This window comes from Trachypithecus francoisi, unplaced genomic scaffold (genome assembly GCF_009764315.1).
Source record: "Trachypithecus francoisi isolate TF-2019V2 unplaced genomic scaffold, Tfra_2.0 Lachesis_group2, whole genome shotgun sequence".
NCBI lineage: Eukaryota > Metazoa > Chordata > Mammalia > Primates > Cercopithecidae > Trachypithecus > Trachypithecus francoisi.
The window spans coordinates 10,787,235-10,801,059 of record NW_022681465.1 but is presented as its reverse complement, the minus strand read 5'-3'; the positions used below and the strand labels follow the sequence as shown (position 1 = coordinate 10,801,059).

The window sequence follows — 13,825 nt, the reverse complement described above, 5'->3', positions numbered from 1 at the left end:
AGTGCAGCAATGCACATCACAGTGGAATATTATTCAGCCACAAAAACGGATCACGGTCTGACATATGCAACACCATGGATGGACCATGCAAACTTTATGCTAAGTGAAAGAAGCCAGTCACACAAGGACAAGTACTCTATGCAGCGCCTATATTAGGCAGATTTCTAGAGACAGAAAAAGTAGAATGGTGCTTGCCGTGGGCCCAGAGAGAGGGGATGAGGAATTACATTTAATGGGCACAGAGTTTCTGTTTGGGATGATTTTAAAAGTGGTGGAAATGGACGGTGATGGTTGCACAACACTGTGAATGTTCTTAATGCCACCTAATTAATCTTACACTTCAACATTTCTTAAAGCAAGCAGTTTTATGTTACGTATATTTTGCCATGATAAAGATTATGTAGAATGATAGCACGTGGACCTAGGAGTCAGTTTTCAAAAAGAAAGCCGATGACAGTTGGCAGTTTTGGAGGAGCAGTGCCACCGTGGTGAATGCCTTCATGTACACAGCCTCTTCTTTGAAGGAGAGTTGGGTGTCGGGGCGAGAGGGAGGCTGAGTCAAGGGAAACCAAGTAACCCAGTGTGGCTCTTCTTTCCCGGTTCAGGTTTCAGCACAGCCAGTCCCACAGGAGCCCAGCAGAAAAGATTACGAGACCTACCAGCCATTTCAGAATTCCACGAGAAATTATGACGAGTCCTTCTTCGAGGACCAGGTCCACCATCGCCCTCCCGCCAGCGAGTACACCATGCACCTGGGTCTCAAGTCCACCGGCAACTACGTTGACTTCTACTCAGCTGCCCGTCCCTACAGTGAACTGAACTATGAAACGAGCCACTACCCGGCCTCTCCCGACTCCTGGGTGTGAGGAGTGGGGCACAGGCGCTCCGGGAACAGTGCATGTGCATGCATACCACAAGACATTTCTTTCTGTTTTATTTTTTTTCTTCTGCAAATTTAGTTTGTTAAAGCCTGTTCCATAGGAAGGCTGTGATAACCAGTAAGGATATATTAAGAAAGCTATTTTAGAAAGCTAAATGAATCGCAAGTTAACTTGGAAATCAGTAGAAAGCTAAAGTGATCCTAAATACGACAATGGGCAGCACCTTTCTAGTGTGAGCTGTAGAGTAAGGAGAAGTGCTTTAGACTGAACGTGGCTGATGGGAGGAGAGACGAGGCATTCGGGCTGGTGGGGCGTGAGGGTGATCGTTAAGCACAAGACACAGACTAGTTTACACACTGTATGGGGGACGGCTTCTCACGCTTTGTTTACTCTCTTCATCCGTTGTGACTCTAGGCTTCAAGTTGCATTGGGGTTCCTCTGTACAGCAAGATGTTTCTTGCCTTTTGTTAATGCATTGTTGTAAAGTATTTGATGTACATTACAGATTAAAGAAGAAAAGCGCGTTGTGTATATTACACCAATGCCGCTGTGTTTCCTCATCTATGGTTCTAAATATTGCTTCAATTTCAAACTTTTGAAAGATGTATGGATTTCCAGCTTTTCTTTTCTTTACTTTCTCCCAGTATGTTTTAACAAAAAAAAAAAAAAGCAGGAAAAAAGGAATATTTAGCAGTATTGTTCGTTCTGATATGTGAATTTGTTTGTGGCAACTAAACAAGGCATTCAGCAGTTTCTGACAATTAACATACATCATTCCACACTCCTTGTCAACAAAGTGCTTTTTCACTGCCTAAAATTTTAGATGTAGATATTTGAAATAGATTTTTTCATTTATACCAGTTTTCTTTATGATGATACAGTGTTACAAGAAAATAAATTACAATTGATCTGTCATCCATATTTGCTAAGAATGTCTATTTCCAAGGACCTATATCTTATAAAATACACATTCTTGCTTGTGTGTCTGTGTGTGTGTGGGTGTATGTATGTCCACATACTAGAAAAATGACCTGTGTGAGATTTTGTTTTGATAGAAGCTATTTCATTTGCTGTTCATCTTGTACAAACTTTGTTTTTGGTTTTTTAGTATAAATGTACATCGGTTTGTTCCTTTTGTACTGTATCTATTCTTCTGACCATCTAGTGACTCAGGATATTAGGCCAGTTGAAGTGGAGTTATAGGATTTTCACACATTCACACATACTTGGATATCAACCCTTTCTACAGGTCTGTTTCCTTACACATTTTATCCCCTCAGAACACGATAAACCATGGCCAACTCAATTTCACTTTGGGGCCAATTACTTGAAGTATCCACAGAAAATGTAAACTGCTCGCCTTATTCCCCCAAGCTTTTTGTTCATGTGGCAGGGAGCAGTACACAACTATGGAATAGATTATTAAAATCGAACTTGAAGCTAACGTTAGAATAGTGGTTAACAGAGCTAAGAAATAAGGCTAACCATTTAAAAGAACACGGGCCGTGGGTAAATTAGCTTTGCTCTTTAGATGCAAGTGACTGAGGCCAATAGGTGCCTAGTAAATGTTAACTGTTCTTGGAAAAAATAAAAACGTAAGTAACAAAAGAAATTGGCTGCCATCGTCCTTTAAAACTGGCTTCCCTTCACTCTACATAGTTTAATTCAGCTCCAAGTCTCAAGTAAATGGTTCTTTCTCCAAATTTAACAACAATCAAATGATACTCGATTCACGCATAGTTTTGGAAATGAAAAGTTAACTTTCAGAATAGAGCAGTAGACAGAAATGTATGTATGACTTATGTACTAGTTGGACATACAGGACTCAACATTTCTGGGTTCCCTCACAGGAATGCTTCAGCCCCTCTAGAGAGACAGAAACATAGCGCATCGAAGACAGGTTTCCACTTCATCTGTATGATATGATGCAACAGTAAAGAGAATGTGATATGTACATGACTTCCCTCTGACGTAAGGGCTGGCTTAACCTTTCCAGAAGGAAGCAGTAGGACTCATTCTCTGGTTGGAGTTGTGCCACAGAATTAATGTGCTATGAAATTCCTCCTCCTAGTACAAACTTGATATTTTCTTTATGATTTTTGAGTCTCAATGCATGCCCTACATTTGCGACTCTTGAAGAGCATGGATGTCTTTGCATCCCATAATTCTTTGAGAGCACTTTGTGCCAGGCTGTGATTCGCTGACTCAGCTAGGAGCCTCCAGCATCAGAAGTAGAGATAGTGGGAAAAATTTAGAAGTGTTTGTAGTTATTCAAGCCAGTCCTTTTTTCCTTTTTATGCACATATACAAATAGATTGAGGATAGATGTAGACAGATAGATGACAAAAAATGATAGATAGCTATAGATAGATGATAGATGGTAGATGGATAGGTAGATGGAGGTAGAGAAGTCGATAGATGGGGTCTTACTTGAACTATGAAATAGCCTAAAGCCCACACAGGTTCGCTTGGCAAAGAAGGTTGGTCAGCCAGTGATTTATTGTTTGTAACATGGGATGTACTGGATAAAAGCCCCAAGTGACAAGAAACCTTTGTTTTGGCTTTCATTGTCCTGAAAAGCTCCCTCCCATAAGTGGCTGTGTCTTGCATCTACAAGAGCCTCCAGACCCTGAATTTTCCTACAGAGATGGGAATGGTGTTTTTCAGAGGAAAGGGGGGAAGCGAGGAAATTTCTTTTTCTGTTCAGTCCCTATGGTAGACCATAAAAACCCAATGCACTTAATAGGATGTGCAATCCAGTCCCCCCCAACCCCCCGGCTTTTTTTTACTTGAGAGTGATGGTCACCAGGGACTGATTAAGGAATAGTCCCTATACCCTTGTACCATTATGGATAACAGTAGCATTTAAAAATAAGATCTTTTGATTATCACACATTAATGCTATGATCCTCATTAAGAGGCATGCATTAGGCAATAAAATATCAGGTTTAGAAGAATCAGGGTGACATAAGATGTCACATCGTATTTGGAGCTAACCTAGGTGAAGGTTAAACAACAATGACCTGGTTCATATTCATAAGACTCGTGCATTATGGAAAGCTGCTGTTTAAAGAAAGCAGTGTTTAAACTCAGTAGAAAAAAAAAAAAAAAACCCTCCATGTATTTGGTATGTCTTGTTTTTCTTCAGCTCCTTTTTAATGTCTGATACTGTCCCCTTCGTCTCTGAGAACTGTGCCCCCGAGAAGTGAGGTCTGTCTGAAGACACAGAAGTCTCACTCATACGGCAACCGGGAAATGAACATGGCCCTTGTCTGACAAAATGCTGTTTACAAAAGTGTTCATCCAGGCTGTTGGGGTCTCTTACCCACGAAATAGGACACTCCAGACACCTCAGCTCACCTCCACCTCCGACGGCAGAAGAAGAAAGGCTGCAGCCAGTCGGTTCACAGAAACCTGACCTTTATCTCAAGACCAAAGGAACCTCTGTGTGACAAAGAGAAAAAAATAGCCAGCAATCAGGGGAGCCCAGGGGGTGCTTTAGAGATCTGTGCATCGCAGGCCAGAGGCTGCTGACATGCCGGAGACTGCTGACACATAGCAGGATTTTCCACAGCAACATTTCCCGTAAGGCCCCATAGCTCCACTCCACACCTGACATTTCATTTCTACACTGTGGTCGAAATGAGATTGTAATTGAAACTCATGCTGGGCAACCATCTCATCAAGACCAACCTGATCTTCTTACCAGCAGCCTTATATCCCTGGGTCTCTCTAAAATCCCCAAATCTCCGAAACCAAAAAAGAAAAAAAAAACACCTTGTAGTGCACTTGGTAGCAAAACCTGACCTGAACAAACTCCAAGCTATGAATGGTCTTTGCTTCTCTGACCTCCGATATTTCTCACACATGGTGCATTTGACTACCAGGTCCTGCCTAGACTCTGCTGAGCGTGTTATGGAGTTTGTGGTGCACACCCAGATTACCTTCTAAAATCTGAAAATTTCTGAGTTCAGTTTGCCCCAAGGGATGCGCAAAGATGAACTTGTACCCAAGTGTTTAATAAGAGAACTGGACTTGTGAGTTATTAAAGCCTGGTTCGGCTCTCAGAACCAGTTCCCTCCCTGTGGTGCATTTCAGATCAGAATCTACACTAAAGTGTGCTGGTCTCCATCCTGCAGAGAGGTCCCTGTGGGCAAGAGAGCCTCGTGCATACCACCTCATCGCAAGGTAACATATCGCTTTGTAACCTGTAGATACATAGGAATGAGACTTCTGGGTGTCCGTGACAGTGCTTGGCTGTACAAAGCAAAGAGAACAAGACCTCCAGTTGCTTGCAAACAACAGCTAGAACACACCCAACCAGGGGGCCCATGCATGTTTTTTCCAGACAGAAGCTTTCTAATGCAACCCCTGTTGTAATACCCAGTTCCGAACTAGCAAAGCAGGCACTTGACCCTCCGTGTCTTCATCAGTTCCATCATGAGTAACTTGTCTGCACCTAAAGCCTCATCAGCCACGAAGGATAAAGAAGAAATAAGACCCACCCCCAACTCCCTAAGCACACTAGGTAATAACGAAAGTGGAGTTTTAAGTCAAGTTCGGGCCTTAGTAAGACAATGGAATTCTTGACAGATTCTTCAACAATAACCACATAAAAATCACACATTTTTAAACTTTACAATATTTGATTGCTCAGTTTCTCAAGAAAATGAAGACTAATTTATGAAGCACTTGGTTCTCTGTACTGGAACTTGCATGCATGACAAAGACATAACCCCAGGGTGGTGCTGACAACAATCTCAGAGAAAATACAACATACACGTATTGCTCTACTGCAGGGCTTCTCGACCAATGCATTAGTGACTTTTTGGGCTGAATAATTGTTTAGGGGTGGTGTGAAATGCTTTCCTATGCATTCTAGGATATTTATCAACATCCTTGGCCTCTACCCACTTGTTGCTCCACCTGCAGCTGTGACATTCAAACCCATCTCCAGGTATAAGCAAATGTCCCCTGGGGCAAAATCGGCCCCAGGTGAAGACCACTACTCTAGTGCAATGCACAATATGCTAACCACAACTGAGTGAAAGGAAGGGAAAAGATACACTCCTAGCTGAGTGACCTGAGGAATACGAGACAGCAGAGATGGTGTCTGGCAAGACATAAGGAGTAGAGAGGTTTCCAATGAGCAATCATGGGGGTGCTTCAGGAAAAAGAAACAAGTGAAGGAGAAGATGGAGGAAACACAGGGAATGAACAGACAACAAGATGCAATAAATTTCACTCCAAAATTAGGAAGAGGAGGAGGATGGAGAGAGAGAGAAGTCCACTAGGGACAAAGTTTGAGGCCCTTGAAAGCTGTCTCGTGACAGATGTGGTGGCACATGCCTGTAGTCCCAGCTATTGGGGAGGCTGAGGTGAGAGAATCACTTGAGTCCAGGAGGTGGAGATGAGCCTAAGCAACATAGTGAGATCTTGTCTGTAAATAAATGAACAAACAAACAGACAAAAAGAAAGCCATATTGCGGAAACACTAAAAAAGCATTTACAATGTTGCAAAGATTCTGGGGTGTGGGTGTGTGTGAAGGCTATAAAGGTAAGCTCTAGATAAGTGAGTCTCAGACTCAGCATGCATTAGAATCGTCTGGAGGACATCACCGGGATGGCTTATTCAGGGAGTTTCTGATTGGGTAGGGCTGGAACTGGCCAAGAATTTGCATTTCCCAGAAGTTTCCAAGCGATGTTAAAGTGGCTTGTCTGAGGATCATATGTTGAGAACCACTGGTTTAGGGAGAATCACTTCTGAGACTGTTGTAATAATTAACCTAGAACCTCGTTACTCAAAGTGTAGTCCGGGGATTAGCAGCATCAGCATCAGCTGGTAGCTCGCCAGAAATGCAGAACACTGAGTCCCACACCAGCATCTGCATTATCAAAATGTGATTTTTAGGAACATTAAAGTTTGACGGCCATGATCCAAAAAACACATAAGCATCTGAGCTAAAAGAATGACACGCAAGAGAAATAAAACTCATGTGAAATATTGTAGATATAAAATTAGTAGCCCTTGGCTACTGCTCAGTGAAGGATGGAGGCACCCAAAGATCCCTCTGAAGTGTGAGCCCAGGTAACCAGAAGTCCAGCAGTGGAAACTCATCCATGAGAAGAAGGAAAATCTCTTCCAGCAAGGAAAATCCACTTGGTTTTGGACACGTGAAGTTGCCCATGCTGACAGTAATTACAGAGGGCGGTGGGATGTCCAGATGGTACTTTGAACTAGAGATGTGGAATTGGGTGTCTCCTTGAGGTTAAAAGCTGGAAACTGGGTGTGGACAGAGCATCCATGAAAAAGAAGATTTGGAGAAAAGAGAGTCCCAGTATGATGAGAACCTATGGGGGAGTGGCATAAGGCAGAAAAGAGGACTGATGAGAAAGCCAAATGGGGTGGAGGCGGGAAGAATGAGACCAGCGTACTTTATCCAAACCAGGGTAGCAGAGTATTTCATGTGCAGAGAACAGCAAATGCCACTGGCGGGCACAGAGAATGACAAGGAGAAAGATGGCTGAGAATAAACCTTTGCATATCGCAATGTGCAGACCGCGCAGGACTTTCGGGAGTAGCTCCAGAAGCAGGTGAGGGTGAGTGAACGGGAGGTGGGAGGCCAAGGCAGTGAAAAGTTTGGAAATGAGCTAGCAATTGAGATGAGACCCTGGGCTGGGACAATCACAGATGGAATGAAGAACTATTTTAGGACAGCAAAATAAACTTTTAAACCAAGGCAAAGGTAACTCACACTTGTGCAAATGGTTTAGAAATAACCCCTTCTATTTGTACGATATTGTATTGCCTTCATTGTGTTTTAACATTTATTCTCCTTGTCCTGCTCACTACTAGTATCCTCAGTCTTGCTTTCTTTTAACAAAGCGGAATAAGGGCCAGGCGAGGTGGCTCACGCCTATAATCCCAGCACTTTTGGAGGCCAAGGCAGGCAGATCACCTGAGGTCGGGAGTTCGAGACCAGCCTGACCAACATGGAGACACCCCATCTCTACTAAAAATACAAAATTAGTGGGGCATGGTGGCGCATGCCTGCAATCCCAGCTACTCGGGAGGCTGAGGCAGGAGAATCACTTGAACCCAGGAGGCAGAGGTTGCAGTGAGCCAAGATTGTGCCATTGCACTCCAGCCTGGCAACAGAGCAAAACTCTGTCTCAAACCAAAAAGGGGGATGTGGGGGAATAAGATGCTGTGATAGCCAGCTGAATATAAAATTTTGCAGCTGGATATTAAACTGGGGCATTTCTGCTCAAGAGATGATTACGAGTATGCCAAGCAAAGGGGCCATAAAGAGGAAAAAGTCTGATTCTCCAGGGTCCACCCTTTACTCAGCACCATGACATCCATACAGGGCAACATGGAATAAGTCTGATCCTTAGCTCAGTGAGTTTGGTTGTCTACTGCTGTTCACCATACACCTGACACAACCAATGCCTGCCACATCAATTACCATTGCCATTGATCTCTCTTCCAGACTTTCATCCTTACTACCCCATCACAACCCCATCTGCTCCAGGCTACTTACCCTCATTTCTCGTATGACCAGTCTACCAGAAGCCTGGCCCTTGATGGAACCAACACTATGTTTTTTTTCCGAGAGTTCTCATCACAGCTTCCATTACTCCCATACTCAGCAGAGAAGCCAGGTGCCCATTTCCTAATGGCTGCAAGGATTCTTCATGCCTCATAATTGCAAGCAGACATCTGTGCGATAATCACATAGTTAAGTCACAGAGCAGGGAAAGTGAACTGGCCTTTGTGGGCATTACACCCAAATCATTGGCCGTGTTAAGATTGCATGTGCACACCTGAGCTAACCTGTCATCAATGGAAACACTATCCCAATTCTATCTGAATGTATAGCCAACTCTTAATTATCAAAGACAGAGTTGAAAACCACATGCATACACAGTTTGAACTAGACTAATTCTGATTTTCTATTGCTCTGTAACAAACTGCTTCAAAAGGTGTGGTTTAAAAAAAGAAAAAGAGAGAAACACTTACTTTGTTGAAGAATTTGTAACCTGGATTGTACTCCATGGGGACACTCAGCTGTTCTGCACTCAGTGTCAGCTGTGCAGGCACCGGGGCTGAAAGCTGGAATCACTTAAAGGCTCCATCACTTAGCTGTCTGGCACTTGGGCTGGGAAGACTCAAGTAGCAGGGACAGGGACAGCTGTGGCTTCTCGGCGTCCTCTGAGCTCTCTCCACGGTGTCTCTCCAGCAGGGATGTTTCAGGGCAGCCAAACTTCTTACATATTTATCTCAAAGCTCCCGACACCCATATCCCATGGGAAAAAGCCAGGCACAAAAGTCGGGATGCATTCCATCAGTCAATGCAGCGGCAACATGGTGCTCAGTTTCAGGGGACAGGGTGGGAAACAGACTGTTTCTTGATGGAAGAGTGGCAAGATTCTGAAAGAGCCTGTGGGATGGAAATACTGCAGTGGCCTTTGTGGTACAATCTACCACAAAGCTCGTAACATTTTGCAGCAATAGGTTCAGCTTCCTCTTTCAAACATTTAGCCAATATTTCTTAATAATGGCAAAAATGATGAGTTTTACTAGAAGAAGTGAAAAACAAATAATGTAACTAACATAAATGTGAGAAAAAGTCATGCCATTATGGCAGAAGAAAAGGTTTTGGATCTTGAGTTTTTATTTTCCTCCAGCTGAATGAGAAGGAAGCATTCAGCAACTGTTGTTCCTGGCAGCCATCTTAGTTAGGACCACGAGGAGACCAGTTAGGCTCAAGCCAAAGTGGAGGAGAGCAGAACAGGAGATAGAAAGAACCTGGATCCTTACAAGAGCACTCAAAAAGCACCAATCACAAGAATATTCCACAACAGGCAATGGTCAAGTACTCACGATCACATTATAGAGACCCTCCCTGCCCACTCCTAGGAAGTAACAGAAAGGTGGACGGATGGAAGCAGTCGCAACACAAAACCCAGTTAAGTATTCATATTGTCATTTTATTATAAAAAGAACATACTTTTCTGAAAAGTTAGGAAAATATAATTACTTTTTAAAAACTCAATGCCAATTTTCGTAAGCAGAAAAGTGTTCCATAGACACTTTCTGTAGTCACCATCCTAATATATCTTATTCTTTCAACTACCAGTAAAATATGCTGCAGATTTACAACTGAAAGCATTTGAAATTGTATTATTGCCTCAATACACTATTTATTTATTTATTTATTGAGACAGAGTCTCGCTCTGTCCACCAGGCTGGAGTGCAGTGGCACGATCTCGCCTCACTACAATCTCTGCCTCCCAGGTTCACTCCATTCTTCTGCCTCCACCTCCGGAGTGGCTGGGACTACAGGTGCCCGCCACCACGCCCGGCTAATTTTTTGTATTTTTAGTAGAGATGGGGTTTCACCGTGTTAGCCAGGATGGTCTCCATCTCCTGACCTTGTGATCCACCTGCCTCGGCCTCCCAAAGTGCTGGGATTACAGGCGGGAGCCATCGTGCCCGACCTCAATACACTATTAAGAGCAATTTCAGGTTCTTAAGTAATTGTGTTCTTCATGTGTTCACAATCTGTAACCAATGAGAACAATCACTGAAAGATAATCAAATCATTGAAACAATAAGGAATAACACAGGCTAGGAAACTGAGCAGTGATACAAATGATACATCTTTCTTCTGAGTCCGGCTTTGAGAATACTGTTTCCAAATGGGAATGCCTCCAAACTGCATGGCCTTTATCACTTCCTTTCCTGCTAACACACACCACCTAAATTACCAATGCAATGTAATTGCCTGCTCTGTTGCCACAACTCCCAGTCCCATACCTTCTGAGGGGAGCTCTTTGCCACTAATCATTGGGCCCTGTTGAAAATAAACAGCATTCAGCCAGGTGTGGTGGCTCAAGCCTGTAATCCCAGGACTTTGGGAGGCTGAGGCGGGCAGATCATGACATTAGGAGATCGAGACCATCCTGGCTATACAGTGAAACCCCATCTCTACCAAAAATACAAAAAATTAGCCGGGCGTAGTGGCGGGTGCCTGTAGTCCCAGCTACTCAGGAGACTGAGGCAGGAGAATGGCGTGAACCCGGGAGGTGGAGTGCCTGGGCGACAGAGTGAGACTCCGTCTAAAAAAAAAAAAGAAAAGAAAAGAAAGAAGAAAATAAAGAGCATTCATAGCAAATGAAACAGCCCAGATGAATGGCGCCGGCTTTCGATAGCCAGATACTCAACATTACAGGTGCAATAATCAACCTGCCAACAACTGCTTCACTGGTCCAGGCATACTCCTAAGCTCCGTTAGAGAGGTATCCCAATCCGATTTTCTGTTCACCCAAGATCCAAGATTCTGAAGGGCAGCTTTACTTAGTTTCCTAAGAATTTCTAATCCTAAAACACTAAAGCCACTGGCCAAGACACAGCTGACCCCAGAGTGTGCTAATGACAAGGAGACTGTTCTATTCCCCCAGGAGGACATGACTCTGCAAACTGTGGGATGAAATGGCCATGAATGGAAAAGGAGATGGTGTTTTAAAATGCTTCTATTTTGTTTTAGACTGTTCCAGAGATGTCTAAAACATCAGAAAGGAGATTGGCAGTCCCTTTTAGGTAGAAATTCAAAGTCACTAGGTTATTGTACCCGCACTAGGTAATTGTAAGCCATTTTTTTATGCAATTCACTTTGACCTAGCAAAGGTTTAAAAGGTAGAACTGACTAGAGGAAGTGGTAAAGAAAGTCAAATTTTGTCAGGTCCACTCCTACACCAAATGTCAGGCCCAGGGTCAGGTTCTAGCCCATGCTGAGGTCTGAGAGGAGTGGGTAGGTGGCAGATAGCTGAAACAACACTTGGGGGGCCGTAGGCAGGTGAAATGTAATTTTATTCAGCAGCTTTCTCATCCGCAGCTTACTCACTCTAGCTGTGTCACACCGTCTGCCTTTATCTTGGCCGTCTGCTCAGACTCTGTGGCTCCTCTCAGCAGCTGGCTCCACAGCCCCTGCCGCCCTCATGCCTACAGCTGCACTCCTTGACCTACAGGGCTATCTCTCCCTTACAGGGGTCAGTAGTATTACTCTCCCTCTCTGGGTATGAGAGCCAAGCACCATGTATCAGCATCAGCAGGGCAGTTATACCTTTTACAAACAATGGTGGCATACGGCTGGGCACAGTGACTCATGCCTGTAATCACAGCACTTTGGGAGGCCAAGGCAGGCAGATCACCTGAGGTCAGGAGTTTGAGACCAGCCTGACCAACATGGTGAAACCCCATCTCTACTAAAAATGCAAAAAATTAGATGGGCGTGGTGGTGCACACCTGTAATTCCAGCTGCTCAGGAGGCTGAGTCAGGAGAATCGCTTGAACCCGGGAGGCAGAGGTTGCAGTGAGCTGAGACTGCACCATTGCACTCCAGCCTGGGCAATGAGAAAGTGAAACTCCATCAAAAAAAAAAAAGTCAATAGTGGCGTAGAGCTAAGTATGAGCTTACACAAACAGGTTATATAACAATTGGAGGTGTGCGCCTGCACACCAATCCCGCTGAGTCAGGCAGGCCTGGATGTCTGCCTCGGCCTAATTCTTGACCAAAGCACATCCATGTACATTACAGATTTTAAAAAATAACTTAATAGAGTAAGAAAACTTCCTGTCCTGTTAATATGAAAGCATAGCTAGTGTTTCACTGAATTTGAGTGAAATGACCCCAATTTTTTTTTTTTTTTTTTTTTTTGAGAGGGAGTTTTGCTCTTGTTGCCCAGGCTGGAGTGCAATGGCACAATCTTGGCTCACCACAACCTCCGCCTCCCTGGTTCAAGCAATTCTCCTGCCTCAGCCTCCTGAGTAGCTGAGATTACAAGCATGCATCACCACGCCCAGCTAATTTTGTATTTTTAGTAGAGATGAGGTTTCGCCATGTTGGCCAGGCTAGTCTCGAACTCCTGATCTTGTGATCCACCCACCTTGGCCTCCCAAAGTGCTGGATTACAGGAGTGAGCCCCCACAACTTTTTTTTTTCAGTATAAATATGTCCCATGCAATATTTGTAATATACTAAAAAATGTTTTCATCATTTATCTGAAGTTAAAATGTATCCAGATATCCTGTATTTTACTTGGCAACCCTAGTTTCATCTATATTTCCACCATTATTTTTCTAATGTATTATGCTTTATAGGAAAGAGTAAAATAAATGTAATTTAATAATTAATTTCAATTATAATCATAGATAATTGAGACTATTTCAATTATTAATAAATGATTTAAAAATATATAATGGTAAAAATATGGAGTATGTCCAAAACCTTCTTTGGACAAGCTAATTAATGTCTGGGTCTCTCTTTCTATATTAGTAAATTGGTGGTAATATCGGTTCTGCTCCCATTTTGGAGTCTTTGTGAAGTCTTTTGTGAAGAACTGGCTTAGGAACAGTGGTGTCTGGTGAACATTTAACAACTGACTCAAAAAAAAATTTGATTTATAGCATTTGCCAGTTTCTGTGGTGTAACTTCACATACCATGACCAATTTCAACCTGCCAATACGATGTCACTGAATGCAGAGTTGGAAGTGGTGGTTGGTAGTAAACCTATATATACTCTCCAGGAAACAGAAAAAATAGATAACGTAGGTAACCTCTAGAACATAGATAATAGTAAAATGTACTGAAATAATTAGGTTGTGATGGATTCTGAATATTTATTACCTTTATTTTCAATTTAATTTGTTTAATTATAAATGTATACCATGTAACACTTAATAATGGCTATATTTAACCAGTATGCAAAGTTCCTGAAAATTTAACAGTCCGCTCTTGTGAGCCATTACAGGCCAGCTCTAGCATGCCATTGCCCATAACTTCTTTTTTTTTTTTTTTATTATACTTTAAGTTCTAGGGTACATGTGCATAACGTGCAGGTTTGTTACATATGTATACTTGTGCCATGTTGGTGTGCT

At 43.0% G+C, this 13,825-nt stretch overlaps 1 protein-coding gene across 4 annotated transcripts in view; it reads left to right on the top strand.

Moving 5' to 3' along the window:
- The window catches only part of CTNND2 (catenin delta 2), a 942,360-nt gene extending 940,564 nt beyond the window's left edge, over window positions 1-1,796 (top strand). For all 4 annotated transcript variants that reach the window (XM_033178807.1, XM_033178804.1, XM_033178806.1 and 1 more), the window contains one exon: window positions 606-1,796. In XM_033178807.1, the coding sequence (XP_033034698.1) occupies window positions 606-866 (261 nt within the window). In that variant the 3' untranslated portion in view covers window positions 867-1,796. The remainder of the gene's footprint in view (window positions 1-605) is intronic.
- Window positions 1,797-13,825: the final 12,029 nt, after the last annotated feature.